At 40.6% G+C, this 23,610-nt stretch overlaps 1 protein-coding gene across 1 annotated transcript in view; it reads right to left on the reverse strand.

The window, feature by feature from the left end:
* LDAH (lipid droplet associated hydrolase) overlaps positions 1-23,573 on the reverse strand; it is a 111,913-nt gene extending 88,340 nt beyond the window's left edge. The window contains exons 1-2 of the mRNA XM_054063649.1: positions 23,438-23,573; positions 12,970-13,128 (exon numbers count right to left, since the gene is read on the reverse strand). Coding sequence (XP_053919624.1) covers positions 12,970-13,123 — 154 coding nt within the window. The 5' untranslated portion in view covers positions 13,124-13,128; positions 23,438-23,573. The remainder of the gene's footprint in view (positions 1-12,969; positions 13,129-23,437) is intronic.
* Between the last annotated feature and the right edge of the window lie 37 nt (positions 23,574-23,610).

Below are 23,610 nucleotides of genomic sequence, written 5' to 3' on the forward strand. Positions count from 1 at the left end.
AAACCGAGATAACCACAAATTATTTATTTTGCACAGATAAACAGATCTGCAGATTTGATCACTGTTTAATAACATACAAGGAGGAAGCAAACAAAAGGCAATAGAAAGTACATTTTCAATTCTGTATCAAGGATTTCTCTATGCTGCACCACCAGTCAAAGTTATGAAACAGAGAAGCACAGGTCTGGAGGCTTTGGGGTTGTTAAGATTGTCTGCTTGTTTTTTAGATAGTTGTTAGAATAAAATGTTTTACAAGGGGGAAACAGATAGCAACAGAGAATACAAAGACAGCTCCTGTCAGAAAAAAGACTGGAACCTGTTTCTGCATTTTTTGTGTATTAAAATTGTCAAGGTAATTTAATATTTTAATCAACAGTCTAAGGTGATTTTGAAAATGAATTTTGCTATCAGTCTTCAGAAATGCAGGACAAAATGACAAACTGTTCTGCATATGAAAAACTACGATTTATCGATCTACCACCTTAGGACAAAAATCTTCACATTGACACCATTGTTTCTCTGATAGAGAAAAGAGACCTTGCGGTACAGATATTTGTACCAGCCCCGAGCAGATGCTCCATGAAGACTTCTTCAACCCAAACAGTTCATTCTGGACAACACTTTCCTAATTCATAAACACAAGTCACTGTTCACAAGCACAAATGTCTGGCCACTTAAGACCTGTTGCGAAGAGCTTCTGCCTCATAAGAGAAGGTTGTGATTACAGATAAAAAAGATCTAAAGCTGGAAGGTAGTATGGATGTATTACTACATATTTATTTATTCTTATGGGAGTTGTTAAATCCATCAAGAATAACCAGTGATTGCTTTCAAAAATGGAAATGGTCAACTGGATAATGACCAAAATCTTCCATCATGCCCATAAGAGGAAAATAAGAGCAAGAGCTATGATTTGCTGCATTTTTAGCTATATTGTTTTCCATAATCTAGATATTGAACACAATGGGTCAAGTTTATTTCTAACATAGCTTCAGTGATCCATAAGAATTGCTATTGGACCGAAATATGTGTTAAGTAGAATCTGAAAGTAGTTTTATTTTAAATATTATTATTTTCAGAGATAACTAGGTCAAAATATTTAATATCAAAGGAAATCCATATCTGCTCAGGTACTTCTAGCAGCAGGTGTTAGGAAGGAAGCAGTACATTATACGCTAGTGCTGTAGTTTTAATCATCTTAACTGCATTATTTGTACACAACGCACATGGAAACGCTGGATTTCCTTCATAGGAAGGCCCTTCAGCAGGTAATTTCTTCTACCCTTCTGCCTCAGATCCCAGGAAGAGAAACAGATTCTTTTATAAACGGTAAAAGAATCAAAATGACCTAGAACATGACTTTTCCATAGCTCCAGCCAACTCAAGCCTCTGCATGCTGCAGGAGAAGGATCACTGCCTCTCCTGATTACACTGCATGCAGCCAGGCAGGAAGGATCCATGCTGAAAATGATGATGCCTCATTACCAGCAAGAGCACACCGAGAGAAGGCTGCGGATTGAGAAATTTCAGTAAGTCACTTCAGTAAGCCACATCTGCCACCCAGATTTAGTGGAAGGAAATACTGTCAAGCACAGTAGGATGTTCAACCATCCTGTCATTACTCTGCCTCCTCAAACTTAACACGCTCCAATGTGCCAAGCCCCCATCGGAGGTACTTCTGGAGCACTGGGAAATTCAACAAAAGTGGCATATTTCAAGCCTAGATCTGACATGCAGGCTCCTCTTTGCATGAGGAAGTTTTTATTTTTAATGAAAGATGTTTTTTCTTTTCTGAAGACAATGGAAGTTGGTGGGCTGACCCAGTAAACAAAGCCCAACTGTCAGCATATTTTAAAATATTACTCACAAACAAATAGTCCATAAACAGTAAAACTAATGGAGAGCAGTGTCCTAATAATTAGGTTTTCTAATATATAATATGGGATAGAACACATTTAGAACTATCCTTCCAGGGATATTCTACCAGCACGTATGTCTTCAAGACAAACTCTTTTGGTTTTGGATCATTTTGAGTCCTCCCTCTCAAAAATTTGGTGAAAATTGACCAATGTATTCAAAGTTTTATGTGGATTAAATGCAGAAAATAGGTGCAGACAGCCCCCCTCCCTCCCACTGAAAGAGAAGATGGGATTCGGTTTTCATGGGTGGACTGCTCAGTGTGTTCAGTAGATGAAGAATTGGTTTGATGGTCACATCCAGAAGGTAGTTGTTGATGGCTCAATGTCCCAATAGAGTTCAGTGGTATCTATCAGAGATCAGTATTGGGACAGGTACTCTTTAGTATCTTCATCAATGAGAAAGGCAGTGGGATCAAGCGCACTCTCATGAAGTTTGCAAACACTAAGCTGTGTGGTGCAGTTGACATGCCAGAGGGACAGGATGTCATATAGAGGGACCTGGACAGGCTGGAGAAGTGGGCCCACATGAACCTCGTGAGGTTCAACAAGCCCAAGTGCAGAGCACTGCACCTGGGTCAGGGCAATCTCCAGTACCAGTACAGATTGGTGGATGAAGGGATTGAGAGAAGCCCTGTGGAGAAGGACTTGGTGGGCTGATGGATGAGAGGCTGGATATGACCCAACAATGTAAGCTCACAGCCCAGAAGGCCAACCACATCCTGAACTGCATCAAAAGAAGTGCAGCTAGGAGTTCAAAGGAGGTGATTCTGCCTCTCTAATTTGCTCTGTTGAGACCCCAACTGAAGTAATGTGTTCAGCTCTGGAGTCCCTAGTAGAAGACAGACATAGACCTGTTGAAGTGGGTCTAGAACAGGGCCACAAAAATGTCGGAGACATGGATCAACCTTCCTATGAATAAAGGCTGAGAGAGTTGAGGTTGTTCAGCCTGGAGAACAGAATGCTCCAGAGAGACCTTATCGTGGCCTTTCAGTACCTAAAGGGTGCTTATATGAAAGATGGGGACAGACTTTTCAGCATGACCTGAAAGGACAAGGGGTAATGGTTTTAAAGATTTAGACTATACGTAAAGAAGAATTTTTTTACAATGAGGGTGAAACACTGGAGCAGCTTGCCCAGAAAGGTGGTGGATGCCCCATCCCAGGAAACATTCAATATCAGGTTGGATGGGGCTCTGAGGACCCTGATCTAGTTGAATATCTCCCTGCTTATTGCAGGAGTGCTGGACTAGATGACTTTTAAGCGTCCCTTCCAACCCAAACTATGAGATCCCATGCAAAAAAACAAGGCTAACCCTATAGCTTGGGAACCAAGAGTGGGAGGGGAGAGACAAAGAGGTGGTTATAGAACACGTTCTATCCTGTCACAGTGAGACAGGCTCAACTCGATTGCTTCACTCAGTACAAGTGGACACGTGTTCAAATACAGGTGTTTTATTACCCTCAGTTGGACAACACCAGTGAGCAAGAGTGAACAGTGAGTTAACATCACGTTTCTTGTGAGACGGAAAAAATCCACAACTGAAACTTTCCAAGTATTGACTGAGGATCACAGTGGAGAGATCCCAAAGATCCAGTTGATGCTCAAAGGAACACATTTTTTGTCGGTAGAAGATGTGAAAGCAAAACCAACTGAGATCCTCAACGGTCTTTCAGAAGATGATCCATGGAATTGCTTTGAATCTTGGCAGCATCTTATGCAGCTATGTGTCAAGCAGAAGGGAACTATTTTGAAGGTGATTGTAGTTGATTTTCTTAATTAGTTAAATAAAAGGAGTTACAGGCAGAGTCGTTGGGGTTTTTTTGTGTCAGAAAACATATTCTATGAAATTAGTGTTATCCTCCAAGAATAATATTCTCAGGAAGTCAAACTATTTAGCTCAGTGAAATAAAGGGGAGAGCCCACAAAGAACTTTGGTCTGAGTCAAAACAGCACATCCTATTGACAAGTCAAGCACTTGACTGAGAGAAATTTCATTATTCTCACTTTATAAATGAGAATTAAACAGACAAAATAATCTGTGCATGAAAATTAGAGCATTATTAACCACTAAAACTCCATCATTTAACAGTACCTTACATGCATTGGCATCTACGAAAGTAAGTGTTCTGCTGAAAATAGGACTAATGTCATAATTAAGACACAAATATTCATGCTAGAGATAAAGAAGTGGCTCGAAAAGTTGGAAGAAATGGCTTTGGAGGTATCGGAGAGATAGAGTTGGGGTTTTCTTGTGTGCTTTTGCTCCTGTTCAACTGTAAATTTAAAGAACATGGTCATGTATAATACATATCCTACGCAAGTATTTGAATCAGAAGTGTTCTGCTGCATTTATGCGTCACTGAAATAGAAAGGTGTGCTCTTACTACCTTATCCACTGATAAACCCACCCGTCACCACAGGAAAAAGGGAAAAACATTATCTTGCTCTGTGTAGACTCCTCTACCTGGATTGCTACACGACACACCGCCCTGCAGCATAGTCTGTTCTCACTGACTATTTTTGCACCAAGTACACCAGTTACTGGAGAGTAACAAAGCTCCGTTCCCACTGTCAGATTTTTTTATTCGGGAACAAAAAAAAAAAAAACCAAAACAAAGTAATGTCAAATACAAATTCTCTGTGTCAAAATCTGAGAATTCAGGGTCAAATGCAAAGAGTTGGCAGCTTCATCTGGAGCTGCAGTGTAAACAAATGCAAAAGCCACAAGGGAGAAGCATTCTCAGCAAATCACTACCACCTGGTGTGACTGGTGGAGTACCAACTCCTTCCAGAGAAGTCTCAAGACCAACCGTGTGAACCCACATATTTATGCTGCATATTGTGGACTGACACCATAACTGAACGACAGAAAGTTCTTTCAGCTGGACTTGCTAAAGAACTCCCACCTCCTCTCCTAACTGTCATTCTCACCCCCCCTGGCTCACCAGCCCCTGAACTGCACTGGCACAACTCTGTGGGAACTGTTCCAGCTTTAAAATTGCCTCAGAAATAAATGTATGTATTTATTTAATTCACAGCATGAACTCCCAAACTATTGTTCCGGCATAACCAAGGGGTGGAGTGGCACAATGTGGTGGGAACAGGAATACCTTATGCCAGTATTGTTGACAAACAATTTGGATTGTGAAATAATGGCCTTAGGAAGTTTTCTAAGTGCTCCAAGCACTAAGCACTTACATTTCCACTGCCTTGTGGGTCTTAATATACACTCTACAAACAGTAGCTACCTTCCACGCTACTTTAGATGCAGCAACATCTGCTTTATTTCTTATTTGATGGTTCTAAAAGCTACCTGAAGGCAAGTGCTCTATGAACAGTCCACTCCTGTTCCCCACTCTCCTTACAGGCTGTCCAAATCCAAATAGAGCTTCAATTACTTAAGTTTCACCTGCCAACAGAGCAGCGAATGATAGAGACTTTTCCAGGAAGACTTTGATTACGTGATTTTGGTCACACAAACTCGTAACAGACAAGTGGGATAGAGGGAAAGGTCTTGAAAGTTTGAAGAACATCAGCTAGCTTTTCCAGAGCCAACCTGAAATGCAGCCAAGAAGGCAAGTAAGACATTCAATGCATCAGTGGTTGCTTCAAGTTCCCTGTCATAGTTGTGCAGAAGAGGTCATGATAAAAGCGTACAGTGCTTCTCCTCCCCAATCCTGAAAGAGCTGCAGATTCACTGCCCCTCTCTCTGGGCTAACTCACCGTCAGGCATGATGTTCTACAGAGAATACTCTGCTCAACTACAACCAACTTCAGTATAAGTTTAAATTTCAAGCACAGCAAATGAGTGCTGCTGCACAGCTAATATGTAAAAGAACTCTTCTTAAGTAAATGGAGTATACGTGTACACAAAGTGAGGGAATCCTGCTCAGCTATTTGGATATAAGAATCTACCTCAGGACAGAATTTTGGATACGAAATCGAGACTTTTTTGGTTCCTGCTGAACAGCCACATGTGACCCAAGTGTGGTAGATACCACCCTGAGCTGCTCAACTCTCCACACGCCTTGTCAAGGGTGCCAAGACTCCACCCAAACAAGGTTCTTAAATTGATTGTCTGGACCAAGTGTGTTAAACAACATCACTTCTATCTTCGAGCACCTAAATTTCTCTGCTTCATTGTTTCAGTTGAGGATGGACCATAGAAGCACTGCTTTACTTGGGGAGGTATGGTCAAAAATAAGCGCAGGTAATAAACCCATGCAACTACTTGTATCTTACACCAGCAGAAATAAGTGAAGATCAATAAACAAAGCACAGCATTAATATGATGGAAAAATATACAGCCACACAAATAAGAGCTTTTCAGTTTCATCTCCAGGTCACCTAGATTATGCGATACGGGACTAAGCATGATAAAGCTTAAGTTAGCGTGTAAACAGGAGTCCTACATAGCCTTATTTCAACATTATAACTCTTTCACCTAAAAATTCTCACTGCATCTAAAAGGATTACTTAATTCAAACCACCAAAATCCAAAGTTAAATGAATGATTACTTTACTAAAGGCTGAAGCACTTAAATGTGATTATTTTTCTTAATGCCCTTTGGTTATTTACTGCTATACAATCAGAAGATGATATACATCCTGGCCAAGAATTTCACACAATCAGGAAGAGTGGAACTGCCCATGGAGCTGGTCAATGATTTTAGCATTCCAGGATTGGAAATATTTGTTGTCTCAATTAAGTAGCTGTGCTTTTATCGTTAATTTATTTCCTCAGTGTTAGCTGAATGTAACCGAACACTTGCTTAAAGATTGGGTGACAGATTACATACACAATTTGGTACACAATTTGCGAGGATGACTGGGCATCTACTGAAGAGCAACTCAGTGGAAAAGCTGGGAACGCAAGTCCAAACACTCCAATCCTTATATTCTCTACACACTGTAAATGCAATTCCTTTATTTCCCTCCTCCTACTGCAAGTAAAAGACATTTTTATGATCCTCAACAATGCACAGAACCAATTCATTACTCTAGAATAGTCTTATAAAACTACTAAATTTTTGTGATACTCATACCGTAGAGAAATAGTCAGTGCTTACCTATGCACTCCGACGTCAGCCTGAAGCCTGCTAGCACCTGGTAGAGTTGGGTATTACAGCAATAAGCTTTCCAAAAAAACACTACATCTTTTTTGTAATCTTTAAAACTTCCCCCTCTTCTGGCATACTCTTTCCATACTATGTTTAAGTGCCATACCTCATGCCTCACCAATTTTTAATTCTGTTTGGTTCCTAACACTCAACAGACCCAATTTCAGTGATAAGGCACTTGCCATGCAGTATGGCTGTGAAAGCAAGGAGAAGGTACCTTAAATTACAGCTCTTGGAAGAGTGCCTAATTCTAATGTCTAAGACTATCAATATACTTAGCTTTACTACCTTTTGAGGGTACCCCAAAATCAATCCGGATTAGAAGCCACACTTGGACATGGAGACTGGATGGCCAGTCCCTGGGTCACATCTGCAGGACCGCTGAAGTCCAAAGGGATCATCTGAGATCTCCCAGTTCACTCCCTGTTCATGCAGGTTTGGCTGCAGTAGGTTGCCAACATCTGCACCCAGTCACGATCTCATTATCTCCACAGCTGGAGACTTCACAGCATCTAGGGGCATCCTAATCTCTCAGCAGACAGAAATGCTCTTGACCGTGCCCATCCATAGCTAAGGATTACACAAAGCACCTAGGAATTTTGGCTCCTTACTTCAGCACTTTAATTAGGTGTTTATTATTAGGCTAGATGAAATTGGGCCTCAGAGTCTCTTTCTAAACTAGGTGACATGAAGCCAGTCTGACCTTTCAGGAAAAAAACAAACCCCCCAGGACAGCTCTCAACCAGGCTGACAGTGGCAAAACCACAGAGGTAAAAAATGAGGTGAGGCTGAACAGGCATTTTTTCCTACTGCTGATGCTCTTGCACTACTCAGTATATAAAAAAACAAACACAAAAAAATATCAACCACAAAAACAGAAAGAGAAGAAAAAAGCAGCTTTTACTGCCTAATGCGTTCACATCAAACAGGTTCTCAACTTTATTCATAGAATTGCTGCTGGAGCTCATTCAGTGACTGAGCACAATACATGGAACAGAACAGGACTCAGAAGCCAGAAATCCCCTTGCCCAGGTGGCAAAATGTCATCTTTCCTCTTTACCTGGCTGTCCATGGCCAACAGCATTCCTCTAGTTGTATTTCAAGGGCAAATGGTGAACCCTACTGTGCCTTGGGAGAGGAGACACTGGCTGCTGGCTTAAAAAGAAGTGCCTGAGAGGATGGAAGGACCTTCCTCGACTCCAAAGGAAGTCTTGGAGTATAGACTTGGTCTCTACTCCAAAATCAAGGTTTGCTTCACATAAACAGCTCTGATCTATCTTGGTTTTATTGGTTTACGCGCACATTAAGTATGAAGATTCACATACAGAATTTTGGATTACATTCTTGCCAAGGTTGCCAGAAGTGACACACTGCAATCTAATCTGCCCGTACTATGAGTCTTGACTATATCCAATGCAGTTCTTGCAGACAAATGGTTGTAACATACAGATTATGTACCAACAAGCACATTTAATCACGTATATTCTGTATAAATCAAAGCACATTCTAAAACCAAACCGAGGAGAAATGGAGTAAACATGCTTTACACAGTTTGTAGAATGAGGAAATACATTCTTTCATTATTAAGCAAACCCCTTGGTCTTGGTGGTGACAGAAGACCTCTGAAGAACTATTCATTTCAGTGACTGCTGAGTAGAGCGAATGATTAACAACTTAAAAAAAGCTGTGTTAGCAGGAGCCAAAAAAACAAAATACAAAGGAACCAAGGCTTAAGGGTTATACAATTAGTTTCAGTGCAAAGTGTTATTATATAGTTACGCTCAGTAGATCTTTTCTTATGCAAATGTTGATTGTTAAATATCAAAACAACAAGTGAAGACAAAGCCAGATTACATACTGAAAGCGTACCTACTCCTAAGAGAAGATCAGAATCCAAGCCCTCACCTTCTGTTCTACCAACAACAATAAGCAACTCCTGACGCACAATATTAGCTCAGGAGATTATATCTTTACACATTAAGTGTCTGGTTAAGTCCTCATAGGGCTTAAACACCACCGAGGCACCGCATGAATTGGTAAAACAATAAGATGTTCCAATAACCCTGCAGCAATCCAACTGCAAGCAGGCAGGTCAAGAAATTTGGCAAGCATAGCTAGTACTCCGCAGGCATGCCAAAGAACCAAATTCTGAAAGTATTTTATATATATTTATGAATGAAACGTGTGTAGCATGTTTTACCACAAAAAAGTTATTTACATTATACACTATCAACTGTGAACTAAGCTTCCCGAGCACACGATCGCCTGGTTTACAGCAACAGTAAACCAGTTTACAGTAACAAAAATTATGAAGGTATGGCAATGCACTCTTGCAATGAAATGCAAGAAAAATTCGGATGAACAGCAAAACTTCATGAGCTAAACAGCACAGTGGTTTTAAAATCTGTACTGTAGTTATCTACAAAGTTAAATGTTTAATAAATAAACAGACACAAATAGACAGTCTTAAAACAGTAAAAAAACAATTCCATTACACTTTGTGGATCCTGGTTTTCAATGAACCCAAGCAATGGTAAATATTGCTGTAGCAGATTTTATACTTCACTGCTAATTGTACACTAAATAAACACTGCATAAGGGAAAACAGACCTTTACGGCACAAGAGGAAAAAGTAATTCCTGTCCTTTCCATAACGCCTACACTTCCAGAAAACCATGGACCTGATCCTTCAACTGTACACATTTAGTTTTACTCTCATGAGCAAATCTCTTTGATTTTAATACAAAAGAATTGAATTAAACAATTAAAAGAATTCATATTAAGAAAGGCAACTATATGCATATATTCTGAACTGAGGGAAAACTGTGCCTTTTACACAGTAATAATTTACTTCTGTAAACACATCTTTACAAGGAAAAATATGTTATGAGCAAAAAAGTGCACATTAACAATTTCAACTAATATAGAATCATAAAATGGTTTGGGTCAGAAGGGATCTTAAAGACCATCCAGTTCCAAGACCCCTGCCATGGGCAAGGACATCTTGCACTCAATCAGGCTGCTCGAAGCCTCATCCAACCTGACCTTGAACACCTTCAGGGATGAGGCATCACGATTTCTCTGGGCAACCTGGGCCAGTGCTTCACCAACCCCACAGGAAAAAAACTTCTTTCTAATCTAATTTCTAATCTAAATGTGCCCTCTTTCAGCTTAAAACCATAACCCCTCGTCCTACCGCTGCACTCCCTGATAAAGAGTCCCTTCCCAATACAGTAAAACTTAATAAAATAATCAGTTTACAAAGAGTGCCATTAATATAAACATTAGCTTGTTGTAGTTAAACAAGATTGAACTCAGCTGCATCTTCTGTATTCCAACTGCTTCAAGCAGAGTGAGCTCTCAGACCTCAGGAGGCAGAAACCTAACTCATTTAAAGTCAATGGGCATTTTGCCATTGATTTGAGAGTAGAATGTTTTGGAGTCAGCTGCCTCCCTCTCCCCCTTTTTTTTAAAGTCAGACCAGAGAGAAATCCTTGCCTTTATGAAGAAAATTGACTAAAAAAAAAAAAAACTAAAAGAAAATATGTATACAGTATTTATGCTTAAACCTCTTGCAACGATTCAAATCCAGTAGAAGCTGAGAATTTTACCTCCTATACCCAACCCAGTTTTGTTTGATTACATATAAAAAAAAATCAGGTGTATGGATTTCATTAAGACCAGAAAAGTATGTACCACAGCAGTTTAATACACAGAACAATGTCTCACATGCAATAGGACTGACCACCCTCGTATCAGATCATTAAACACTTGGCTGTGCATGCTCTCCCTTTTGAGCAAGAACTGCTCTTGTCTGGGTATTTCTTTCCTTGACCTGTACCAAGTGATCCTTTTGCTCCTCTTTATTTCATTCCAGAAAGAATCTCAGCTAGGGATACATGCCTTTCAAGTGTGAAAACTGCTGGACTCCAGAAGGGCTCCGCATTTCATACTCAGGAAGTTACAAAAGCATGAGGGGAATGCTATCTAATCCTAACTGTTTAGGTACACAAACGTGTTGCCAGATGACCTCGATGTCCGGATCTCTCCTAAGGCTGTATTTTTGTGTTGGCAGACAGAAATTTCCCTTGAAGGCTAAAAATGATGCATATACCAGGAGGAAAATAACATTTGATTTATGAGAAGCAATACTGCATTATGTTATGCCAGGTCGTAGTCAGCTCTCTGCCAGCCACAGCAAGAAGCCTCGGTAATTCGATTCACTACTGAATTGGGGTATCTAAAATGAAGATAGCATTATTGTGGTTGCTGAGTGAGAGAACTTCCAGTTTGTTACCAAAATAATTCAGAACTAAGAGCAAAACCATAAACCAGCTGCTTGCAAAAACTTGCAGCCCATGACAAACGCTCTGAATATTTTACTGATGTCTATTTCTGGATACCTATCTAGTTAAAGAAAGATGTTATTAAGGAGAACTGTGATATAAAGCCCATAAAGACTGTGTGACTTGAAATATTTGGAGCAGAAAAAATTACGTGCCTTGCAGAGGCACCTTGCCTAGGATGCTCTTGTTTGACTTCTGTGCTCTTCCCCTAAAAATCTTTCTACCGATATAAGTTTGCTCTACAGATTTACCCTAGTTACAGGTTCTATCACCAACTCAAACACAAGGGTATTACAACCTGAAGACAAATGAAAGCTCCAGAGCTTGGGGGAAAAAGAAACACTTAACCTAGCTGTTCATTTAGGCCTTCCAGAAATGCCTTAACAGGATGAAAACAGCAACTGAAAAGCATCAAAACAGGCTTGTACCTCCAGAAAACTGTTTGACAACTTGGATCCATACAGTCTTTTACTAAAAAGTTGCACTAGATGATATCTGACTTAAAATGCATTCCCACAAAACAGTAGCAAGATGTAATTATATGAGGCTTATTTATTCTTTTCATCTAAGGAAAGAATTTAAACTTCATTGTCATTGGGTTAAAATTTACATTATTACTAAACTCCAGGAGGAAAGGGCATAAAATCACCGTGCCCAATGAAACTAATGAAATATTCCATGGGGCTTCCAAAAAATTGCAAAAAAAAAACCTGAAAAATGGAACCTGATCTCTCTTTCACAACTGAGTAAAGATGATCCCATACACTTGCCCTTAAACAGCAACTGAGTATATTGTAACAGAAACAGAAAGCCAAAATTCTGGATAACCAGAAGAGTCATTATTCACATCACTGTTTTGGAGGAAGTAACAGTATCCAAAAGGTTCAAATAAAGGATAGGAAGCATCAGAAATCTGCAAACTCTAAGGCATGAAACAGTCACAGTATCTGTGCCTGAGCAAGCTCAAACACTATTTTTACTAATGAGAGAACTGCAATTCATTGGCAGACTTCAGTGAATTTGGGACTTCTCCATTTATTTTAGCATATGATAATGAAAGTTTAGAGCCTTCCTTTTAAGATGACCAGATTGAAATATAACTGTATGATGCTCATTGGCTTCAAGAGGCTTATCATAAAAATGCATGGGCAAAATGTAAAGTTAAAACCTATTTACTGAAAAAAACCAAAAACTTTAAGAAAACTACTGTATCCAGAAATTTCCCTCAAATATTGTACCTTTCATCTTTCAGTTGGCACACAGCTGACATTGTAGTACCACTTCAACACACGAGAAATGAACGGATAGAGAGCAACAGAAGAAAAAATAACCCACAATGCTGTCAGCAAACCACCTCCAGAGAGTAAACAGAGACTCTCTGTTTCTCAGTTTTATCTTACAGCACCACGATAAATGCAGATGACAACAGTAATCAAATATAATAAATTTCACCTTTTCAATACTACTGATCTTTTGGGCCATATGGATGGGCCAAATTCTACCACTTACTGAGATTTTTGAAACTGAATGTGCCTTTTCCAATCATCATTTCTAGACCTAAACAAACAAAAAAAAGACCCTTACCAGGAATAATCATGAATAAGAGCCTGGGCAGATTTTGACTTTCATCTTTTGAGAGGTCCTTCCAGGGCCCACATTTTAAGACATGGGTAGCAGCTCCACAACAGTAGATAAATTCTTCATGTAATGGGACTGGCTCTTCTGATGCCGACTTCATGGTTGCTGTTAAACAGAATAAGATACTTGTTATAACAGATCAACAAATATTTATATAGCTGGCTCTTTGCTATTAAACTCTGCCCATAGAATAATTGCAAAAACACCCAAACTACCCTCCCCAAACAGCTGTCATCTCCAGTAAGGAGGACCAATTCAATATTATATGTTTGAATTATTGTTACTGCTATGTGAGGGAAAGCATCTTTCAGTTCTTGTCACAGAAATACAAGGTGATGAACTGGACAAGAAGTTCTATTCTACCTTAAAGGCAAACAATTTTTATTTTTTTATTCACACTGCCCGCTGAGAAGATTCAGTCGACACTGATTTGAAGGCAAACAAGGCAGAAAATACCAAACAAACAAAACTAATGCACAAATGTCCTGCGAGTTCAGTGTGCCTCATCTATAGTGGCACAGCATCACTTGAAAACAACCAGAATAAAACCCAAAAGAAGATACCAGAGGCCAAAAGGCATGTGCTAGGAACAATCACAGACTGCCTTCCAGCGCTAGGTGGGCTCCTCCTTAAAAGTACAGCACAATCTGCTTCTGTAGAAATTTTCAAAGGATTAATAGAGGATGCTTTGTCAGTTAAAGCTAATTAAGATCTGATCAATTCAGGCAAATACTTATGCTCACCTTTATAACTTTTCTTAAATTATTTGGTTAACTGAATGTGGTAATGCAAAATAAAACAGTATGCTGCTAAATAAACCCGGCATGTACATCACTTTACCTATTTATCGTAATATGAAATCACAAGTAGGCCATCACTTTGGAACTGGCTGATTGATCAAACTCCTGAATATTTCCTTCAGTAAAAAAAAAACACTTCACCAAGCAATTGAACTAAATGAACTACCTATGAACTAAAATGTCATCAAGATGAACTCTGACATACACAAGCATGTGCCAAAAAAACCATTTACCATTTTCAACTACAGGTACAGTTACCAAACGAAGAGTCAAAAGCCTCCTCTTGGTGCAGTATGAAGACCCACATGTATCATTTGGTACAGAGACCAGTGCTCAGTATGTGCGCAAAGCTGTTTGTGTCAACTTGAAAGGCTATTTAAGCCCTACAAATTATTTCTGAGCTTAGAAGAACCACATTTCAGGCTTCTAAAGCAACAGATTTGGCTTAAACAGAGTTGAAAAACTCGCCTGAATTATTACAGGAATGACTATGCATTCTCTATGCAATACATGACCAACTATAATGGAAAAGGCTGTCCACCTTAACTGTTTCAAATTTAATTAAACTGTAATTCAAGCACAAGGGAGAAAAAAAAAATGATTAAGTGTAATGACTAATTGAAAAGATTAGTCTTTAGCACCACTACCTAATACACCCTGAAACTTGACTGAAATACAATATATGATACAGTAAGCAAAAAGCTCCCAAGATTATAGGCTTACTATTCTCAAAAGGAATTTTCAAGGACTTCATACGCAGCCACTGCGGAAAAATTTTTTATTAAGCCTCATCTTGAGACTAACAGACTAAAAAGCAACCACTTTCAATGTTATTCAAGACTACTATCATTCCCGAGTACAAAAGCCACTATTTTGTATATAACGTATATAGCAGCAAACCACCAGCACATGGAATTAGGAGAAATAAACAAAAAGAGAAAATGATCAAATAAGATGCAACAAAAAATAACATTACAATAAAACTGGATATTGTTATGTACTGCCATGATCTTTAGAACATCAACAGCATCTAGAACATTAGGCTCAGTAGCCCATAAAACTGAAACATGTCTTCGTTTTACTTCACAGTACAGTTCTCTGTCGAAGTCACATAAAGGTAAAGGACCTGCTAATCCCTTTCACGCTTGCCCTTAAGTACTAAATAAAAAGTATTGTGTATTATTTGTAAAAATGAGGAGAGCTAAAAAGTTAACATTATGGACTCATCAAACAAAGCAATGTAGTTATATGCAATAACTCAATAACCCCTAAGCAGCTACACCTAAGGCAGTTCAGGTCTAAAACAAGTGAAGTAACCTGGTGGCTTTATTTTCAGAGATCACTCAAGGAACTAGCAATCCGATGCCTTCAATTCGTTTTGTTCCTGTGCCATTCCCCCCACGCCCCTCCCTCAAGCAGTTAAACCAGCTAGAATTTCACCAATGACTGTGCAAAAAATATCTGTGAAATGCATGGAAATGAGGTACAACTTACTCATGCTTAGAGCTGTAATGATCATAGAATGGTTTGGGCTGGAAGGGACCTTAGAGATCATCCAGTTCCACCCCGCCCTGCCATGGGCAGAGACACCTCCCACTGGATCACATTGCTCAGAGCTCCATCCAACCTGGCTTTGAACACCTCCAGGGATGGGGCAGCCACGACTTCCCTGGCAACCTCGGCCAGAGCCTCACCACCCTCACAGTAAAAAAATTCTTCCTACTATCTAATCAAAATCTCCCCTCTTCCAGCTTAAAATTGCTACCCCTCAACCTGTCGCTGCACTGTGAGTCCCTTCCCAGCTTTCTTGCAGGCTCCTTTTAAGTACTGGAAGGCAGTACTATAAGGTCTCCCTGGCATCATGAAAACTGGAATCAGATTTCATTTGCGAACCTTGTACAGAGCAACCACAGAGTGGACTGCGGATAAACCTAAAGAGGATCAAACAGTTTTAAGAACTGGACCTACAATATCATCATAATTTGGATTTCGTTACTGCTAATAACCTTGTAGCAATCACTAAAGAAGTTTGTACTGTCTTGGTGGAAGGGAAGCAGGGAAAATAATTTGTGGGTATCATTTTATACTGAACAATTTGCTCTCTGTCAGTGCCAAACACTATAAAAACGAGTTATTGAGACAGCTTTTCAGCATAGCATCATAGGACTCAAAAATCAATAAAGTGTTAGCTTTGAAGGGTCAAGATTTTGTGGATTGAAATCAGGAATAGATGGATCCCCCATTAACCTTGTTCCAACAATATCCTTTACTCTGGTGTGAACAATTTGAAAGAGTTTTGGGGGTTAGGAATTAAGAAACTAGGAAATATCTTCAGATCCCACAATGATACATGTCTACTTCGGTCTGGCACAAAATTACTCCACACATCAGGTGGACAAAATGCTGAGGAAATGGATTAAGAAAGCTACCATTACTTTTAACCAATCTTTACATCTCACTGAGAGTTTTGGCTTTAAAAAGTTTAGCGCGAAGCAATGACTATAAAAAAAGTGGAGATCTTGTTAATTATCAGAATAGAACTATGACAGAACCCTTGATTTCCATAAATTAAGGAATTAGAAGGGAATCAGACACAATGGTAACATTTATGAAAAGCATCAGCTGTTGGTCTACAGCACTCAATTCAGTCAGCAAGAGGATCCGATATTTCAGTGTCTTGTTGCCAGAACTGCAGTAAGTTTTATGTCTGATCTCTTTTTCCTCTTTGGCAATCACAGACCTTAGGTTTTGCTTCCACTAACACTTTTTACTAGGTAGATCAAAAGGTCCTTCATTTGCCATCGCAACTTTAACACTCTAAGAAACATGTAGCACCGGAGTCATAGCAAGCGTATCCATATCCTGAGACGTTATCCTGGTATGGCTGAGAGTCTCCTGAGCACAACAGTAATGATAACACACACACATATATATATATAGACATATATATATGTACACATACACATTATCCATCAGTAACTATATGTGTGTATATATAAACGCATTATCCATCAGTAACTATATGCGTATATATATACACATGCATTATCCATCAGTAACTATATATACACATACAACAGTAACTATAAAACGTACCCCCAAAGAAGAAACACATCACATGCTAAAAGTGCTAATATGTTTTACTGAACACATATCAGCATAGAGTGGAAGAGGTCCTACATACCATGTCCTGCCAATCTACGTGATCATACCTAGATGGGAACTTTCACTTTTTCAAAAGACCTAATACATCACAAACTGTTTGCGAACTGTTCAGAGCTACCAGCGTGGAAAAGATCCCAACAGAGTGCGAGTTTGGGTTTGTTTTTCTTAAAGTAACTTCATAAGCATAACTTAGGCAAGGAATCACATACATTAAAAGAAAGCGGTAGCTGTGCTCATAGCTACTTGCCCTTTTCCCAGTTAATATGCAAGCCTCATGACGAAGCCGTTAATGCTGATGACGTAAAAAGAAAAGATCAAGAAATTCATTGCTTAAAGAAACAAGCACGCTCAAGGAAGTAATGATGGTTTAATTGGCATGAAAACAAACAGGATGGCTTAATTTGGTGTAATATGGGGTGTTTTCCAGAACAGAAAATGAGATTTTGGGGAACTTTGGTCCCAAAGGAAGAAAAACTTTTTCATTTGCATACGGTATTGAGATCTACTGGACAAATGAAGTAACTTTCAAAGACAGCTTTCCCTCCAAATACAGCATTAAAGTACTGGACCCAGAGGGAAATCTTGGGTACTTTAAAACTGAATTCTCATGGAGGAATAAAGAGAAGGTGGTGGGCATGAATAGCGGGTAGGTATAAAAAATGTCCTTCAAATATACGTTCCAAGATTAGACAGCAATGTTAGCAAAAAGTCAGTCAAGTAAAGATAGAATGACTATGTGAGAAAATACAAAAAGCTGCTGCTAAAGTAAAATGTCTTCCTGGTAAAGAAGGTTTCCAGAGAGAAAACTATGCCAGGTCTCTTCTGACCAGCGCATTTCACAGAAATAGCAGACTCATGTCAAGAGAATCTTGTAAATGAACTTTCCCAGCTGTCTGTAGGAAAAGCAAGCAAAACGTAAAAATTCTACATTAGAAAATCAAAGGGAAATAAATCACAGCTCAGAATGGATAGCATGTCACAAATACAGTATGCCATTTGTTTCATTTCAGTGTGGATTATGTCAAACACAAGTGTTTTGGGAGCCACCGGGCAAAACTGAAATGTAACACCATGATTACAGACTGGGTCAAAATCTTATTGAAGTTAGAGGTGAGGATGTCATACTTTATGAACAAGAATCCACCATATTTATGTTTGAATACAGAGAAAAGAAACATTAGTGACCTTCAAGCTTCAGCACATACCACCACCCAAAACAGCACATTCAAAATGGAACAGGCATGTGAATTATGAGGGCGAGGAGTTGACACAGGCTACTGTCTCAAGGGAAAATGAGAATTTTGCACCTTTGCAAAAGCAAAAAGAACATGTGGTTGTCTCTGCAACCACATGTTCTATATTTTTTTTTCCTACATCAAAAACCTAGAAGCCCCACATTTCTGTTGGACAGCTGTTTGAGTTGTACAGGTAACCTGACAACATTCAACGAAACACAAAAATGCAAGGAACCGTAAACCTATACATGCATTTAAACCACAGCACCCAAAAATTAAACATTTGAAGAAACTTCTGTCTTTCAGCAGAAGTGACAGGCAGAAGCAGTAAGAAGCAATTGTTATTTCATCTAATGTCAAATAATTCCTCTTCCACCACCTATCAGAATAAGATTCACTACTCAATGGAGAGCACTACTCTTTCTTTGTTCTTGTTAAGTAAGGCAAAGCTCAAAGAGCATAATTGAATACTCACTTAGAAGCAGATATCAAAGCAAAAAAGCCTGTACACTGATTAGTATCACGCTGTCCTTGATTTGGCTTCCTTCATCCTTCGCTGTGCTGTTCAGCATGAATCTCCCTATGGAATGATCCCTTATTTCTTTTCTTCCGTATTTCCACATTAAGTTATCCTCCCTTAGACTAAAATATGCTCTGAATTCAAACCAGTTTTTTTTCTCCAGTTTTATTATCATTTCAATTCGCATGCGTTCTTACATCAACTGTTTGTCTTACGTTCAACGTAGCTCTCTAGCTACTGATGGTTTTCTTGCTTTCTAATGAGGTCACGCAAGAATTAGTCAAAATACTCTCTACTTACAGCAGACCAACTTAGTAGTCACAACAGCATTCTTCAGTAATCTCTTAACCTGTGTTTGCTGCTTACTACCTCCTTCTCACGTCTACTGCAGCAGCTGTACATTCCGATATTCATTTACTAAGCTAAATAGGTTAGGAAGGCGCTGTGAGCAGAGACAGGGAAACAAATAAGTCTCTATGCAGCTCTGTGCAAAGGACAAAAGAAAAGAAACAGGAGAATCGATGAACAGGAGACAATAAACGAGACTACAAAGAATAATATCAGATGGCATTAGATCCCGTCCTGAGTCACTACACTAATATAATTGTCTACAATATTAATACAAAGCCTGGAGTCCAAGTCCTTCCCAGTAAGAAGCAACAGTGATGTCCAGAATTCTGCCGATCGGGAGGATGGGACAGGGAATTGAACAGTCAGGCTGGAGAACATGGTACAAATGTTTCTCCCAGAAGCCCTGTACACACTGCAGATCTGATGTACAGACACGCAGTTCTAGTAACAAGAGGATCCAAGCCAATTCACCACACCAAAAACACTGCTGGATTGTTCCTCCAAACAAGAGCAACCCTTGAAGCTCCTTCCATCAAAATTATCCTGTCAAACCCTGTCAGCACGACTGCGTACAAACACATACACAAAGTCTGTGCTCATCACAGGTGCAAATACTAATCCCGCTATCGTGTGGTAACCATTTCATTTCCAATTAGTGCTGCAATTTCTTTTGAGAGGTAAAATTTTAGGGGGCTGGATTTCCACAAAATGTTTCTATCAGTAAAGGGTTTTTTTTTTAAAAAAAAAAGAAAAATTAATAAAGATTTGAGTAAAGAACCTGCCTAAACAAAGGAAAATGGGAATGGGTTACAAACGGGAGGAGGAGATGAGATAAAAGAACGAACCAAAAGAACTGCATGGCTACTGGCAGCAGTAAGCTCAGTAAGTAAGGATACTGAGGGAAAATCCTGCCATCCTTGGAGTTGTCACATCTCTGGTTAGACTTGTTTTGGCACATCAGGATTACCCAACGTACGATAACAAGGCACTTGCCATACAATGCACAGCCCCATTAGGCGATGAGGCAATTCTAAACAGGTAAGTAAACAGCTCTGCCATTTGTTTCACTGGTGACTAAGCGCTCAGCCTAGTATTTACTTTTATATGTTTCAAGCTTAAGACTCTTGTCCAGACCCTTAATATTACACATTTGTTTCCCATTTGAATATTCTTTTATCAGAATGACTTAGTTCCTGCACTGTAACCTGTTTACAAACCTTAACGGAAATCTAAAGGTTATCATTCAAAGTATAAGCTGAAATCAAATTTAGTCAAACTTTTCACAGCTCTAAACAGTGGTTTGTCAAGAGCAGAAAAAGCACAGCTATATCGCTATTAAGAGCATGCCCAATTTAAATAAGCAAAAAACTACCTGTCCTTCATATCTTGCATGCATGTTGTCTGTAAAAATGCATGCACAACACCACTAAAACTTAAACCTTGAAATTCTGCTCCTAATACTTGGTAAATATAACCTAGACATTACACAAAATTTGGGCTACCCCTTTTTCCAGGCAAGGTGGCCTCATTATAATAAATCACAATAATGGGAAAAATGTAATTTAAAAGAAATCAAAGCTATCAATAAAATAACCGCATAAAAACAGTGCTATTAGGAAGCTCAGAGTAAATCTTTTCAAATTTCCTGGTAATTTCTCTGCCTTGGCAGTCATATTGGAAATTTTGTTTTACCATTACGCATACACAATTTATTGTAATCGCCTTTATGAATTACTTGAAACAGGTAAACAGATAATAACCCATCGGTGTCTCTTCTAATTGAAAAAGTAGAAAATACTAAACAGAAGTAGCAGCAAGTGTGTTCAAAACCAATGGAGATGCCTCCTGCGTCACTGCGTATTTGACCCACAGAACTACTTGCAGCCTGATGTTAGGAACATCAGAGCTCCACACAAGTGCAAGGCAAGAATGAGTTGATGGAGAAGAAATCCACTGTGGAAATTTAAGTCTTCAGTACTTCTGTTCCATTAAGTTCCTGAGCTGCACTTTGTTGTGGGCTGAGTGGACTTTTACAGAGTGCGAGTAGGTAAAGAACCACCACCTGCTTGCCTCTTTCACAAGCATCTGCTTAGGGTACTGTCAAAGTTTCTTGAAAGATGACTGAATTCAGTGGAAAATGGTCAGTGCTGTTGCTTACACAGTTTCTGTAAACACGAGACCACTTCCTTCACTGACATCATAAGCAAGCGCAACAAGAAAACAGACAACTGCAACAACCCTAATTAAGAACTGAGGGCTTCTACTCTTCAAGACACACAAAATACAAATTCATATCCAGATCCTGCAACAGGTCCATGAAGACAAACTCTCAGACCTTAACTGGAAATAATAAAATCCCAGAGGGCCAGGAGTGTGCCACACCTTAAAAAAAATAAGGCTCTGCATCGTTCAAGCCATCCAAGTCTTCTGATGATAAGGCTTAAATATATTTACATTGCAAGAAAAGAAGCTGTTTCATCATTTTTGCAAACACAACAAAAAAAGTTAGCAGTAAGAAAGCCCTTGACAACTATCACACTTCAGCAGTGCTTCATCATTAACACCATATCGCTGTGCACACTGCTCCCTGAACCCACCTCTCCCTGTCTGGCACAGGCATATCTTCTCTTTTGTAGCACCTACCTTTAACCCTGTATCTATGAATCACAATGATGCTCTGGACCAGTATTAAGAACAAAGTGGACAGAGGGCTCCTGTACACCTGCTCAGATGCTCTGCTTTTCCAAATCAATTAGTTTATTTATGAGAAGATGCTTCTTTTCACCTGACTTATCTTCTACGCATTCATAATGTTATTTTTCTCATTTATGGGTCCTTCAGGACACAGGTTTTTTCTTTCTACCTGCTTTATAACTTGCTGCTTAGACAATGTGCATCAGTCAGCTCCTAGAGACGTCTCACAGGAACAAGTACCACTACATATAAATCCAAACCTACTAGGCCTACTAACCCAAAACACTGGTCCCTACTTTTAGGTTGGGGCAACCTTGGAGAAAAGTACTGACATATAGACAAAACACTGAAAGTAGCATCACTGTAGTTATTTACTGCAAAAGGAGGCACTGTTTAGGACATGTTTCTTGAATTCTCCTCCCAAAACAAGGAATAAACAAGTCAAGGGAGCATGCACGAAGCATTGCTTACTGCATGGGATGTGTCAGTCCTTACACATAGAAATCACCAGTGTTATTTAATCACTGAATCATAGAATCCTTAAGGCTGGAAAAAAACTCTAAGATTACCAAGTCCAACCATCAACACAACACCATCATGCCTACCAAATCATGTCCTGAACTGTCACACCCACACATTTTTTTTAACATCTCCAAGGGATGGTGACTCCATTACCCTGGAGAGCCTGCTCTGACGCTTCACCACTCTTTCAGCAAAGAAATTTTTCCTAATATCCCATTTAAATCTCCCCTGGTGTGACTAGAGGCTGTTTAATGGAACATGACTCTATCAACTCAACTTTCTACACTGCAGCCCCACAAAGGGCTTGGGATGCTGGGCTGCCCTGGAGTGATGCTGGGCAGCCTCGCCGAGGTGCTATCGGCTGCCAATGTGCTATAGGCTGAGGAGGTGCTGCGGGGCTGAAGGATGGGCCATGGGGCTGAAGGATCCGCTTATGGAGCTGACGAGTCGCTGCGGGGCTGAGGATGCATTTTTGGGGCTGAAGGACGTGCTGCAGGGCTGAAGGATGTGCTCACGGGGCTCAGGAAGCACTGCGGGGCTAAAGGATGCGCTTATAGAGCTAAGGATGCACTCATGGAGCTGAAGGAAGCGCTGCGGGGCTGAGGATCGGCTCACGGGACTCGGGATGCGTTCACAGGGCTGTTGGATGCGCCTATGGAGGTCAGCATGCGCTTATGGGGCTCAGCACGCGCTGCGGAGCTGAGGACCGGCTCACGGGACTCAGGATGCGCTGCGAGGCTATGGATGCTCTCACAGGGCTGAAGGATGCGCTTATGGGGCTGAGGAGCGGCTCGCGAGGCTCAGGGTGCGCTGCGAGGCTATGGATGCTCTCACGGGGCTGAAGGATGCGCTGCGGGGCTCAGGATGCGCTCACGGGGCTGAAGGATGCGCTTATGGGGCTCAGAATGCGCTGCGGGGCTGAGGAGGCGCCTGTGGAGCTCAGGAGGCGCTCACGGGGCTCCGGATGCTCTCCCGGCTGCAGAGGCGCTACCGCAGCGCACGGAGCCGCCCCGCTCGCTCGGCGCTCGGACCCGGGCAGGGGACGGGAAGGGAGAGAAGGAGGAAGGGGAGGAAGATGCCGCGGCGGTGTCACCAGCCCCCGGCCGCCCCCACCCCGCGGCTCGTACCTTCCCCTCCGCGGGCTCCGAGCGCGCAGCACCGCGGCGAGGCAGCGCCCGGCGGCGGCGGCGGAAGCCGGGCGGAAGCGGCGGGTGAGGCCGCGTGGGGCCGTGGGACCGCTCCTTCCGCCCGGGCCGCGCGGGAGGGGCGGGGCACCTGGAAGCCACGCCCCCTCCTCTGG

Source organism: Cuculus canorus, chromosome 3 (genome assembly GCF_017976375.1).
Source record: "Cuculus canorus isolate bCucCan1 chromosome 3, bCucCan1.pri, whole genome shotgun sequence".
Taxonomy (NCBI): domain Eukaryota; kingdom Metazoa; phylum Chordata; class Aves; order Cuculiformes; family Cuculidae; genus Cuculus; species Cuculus canorus.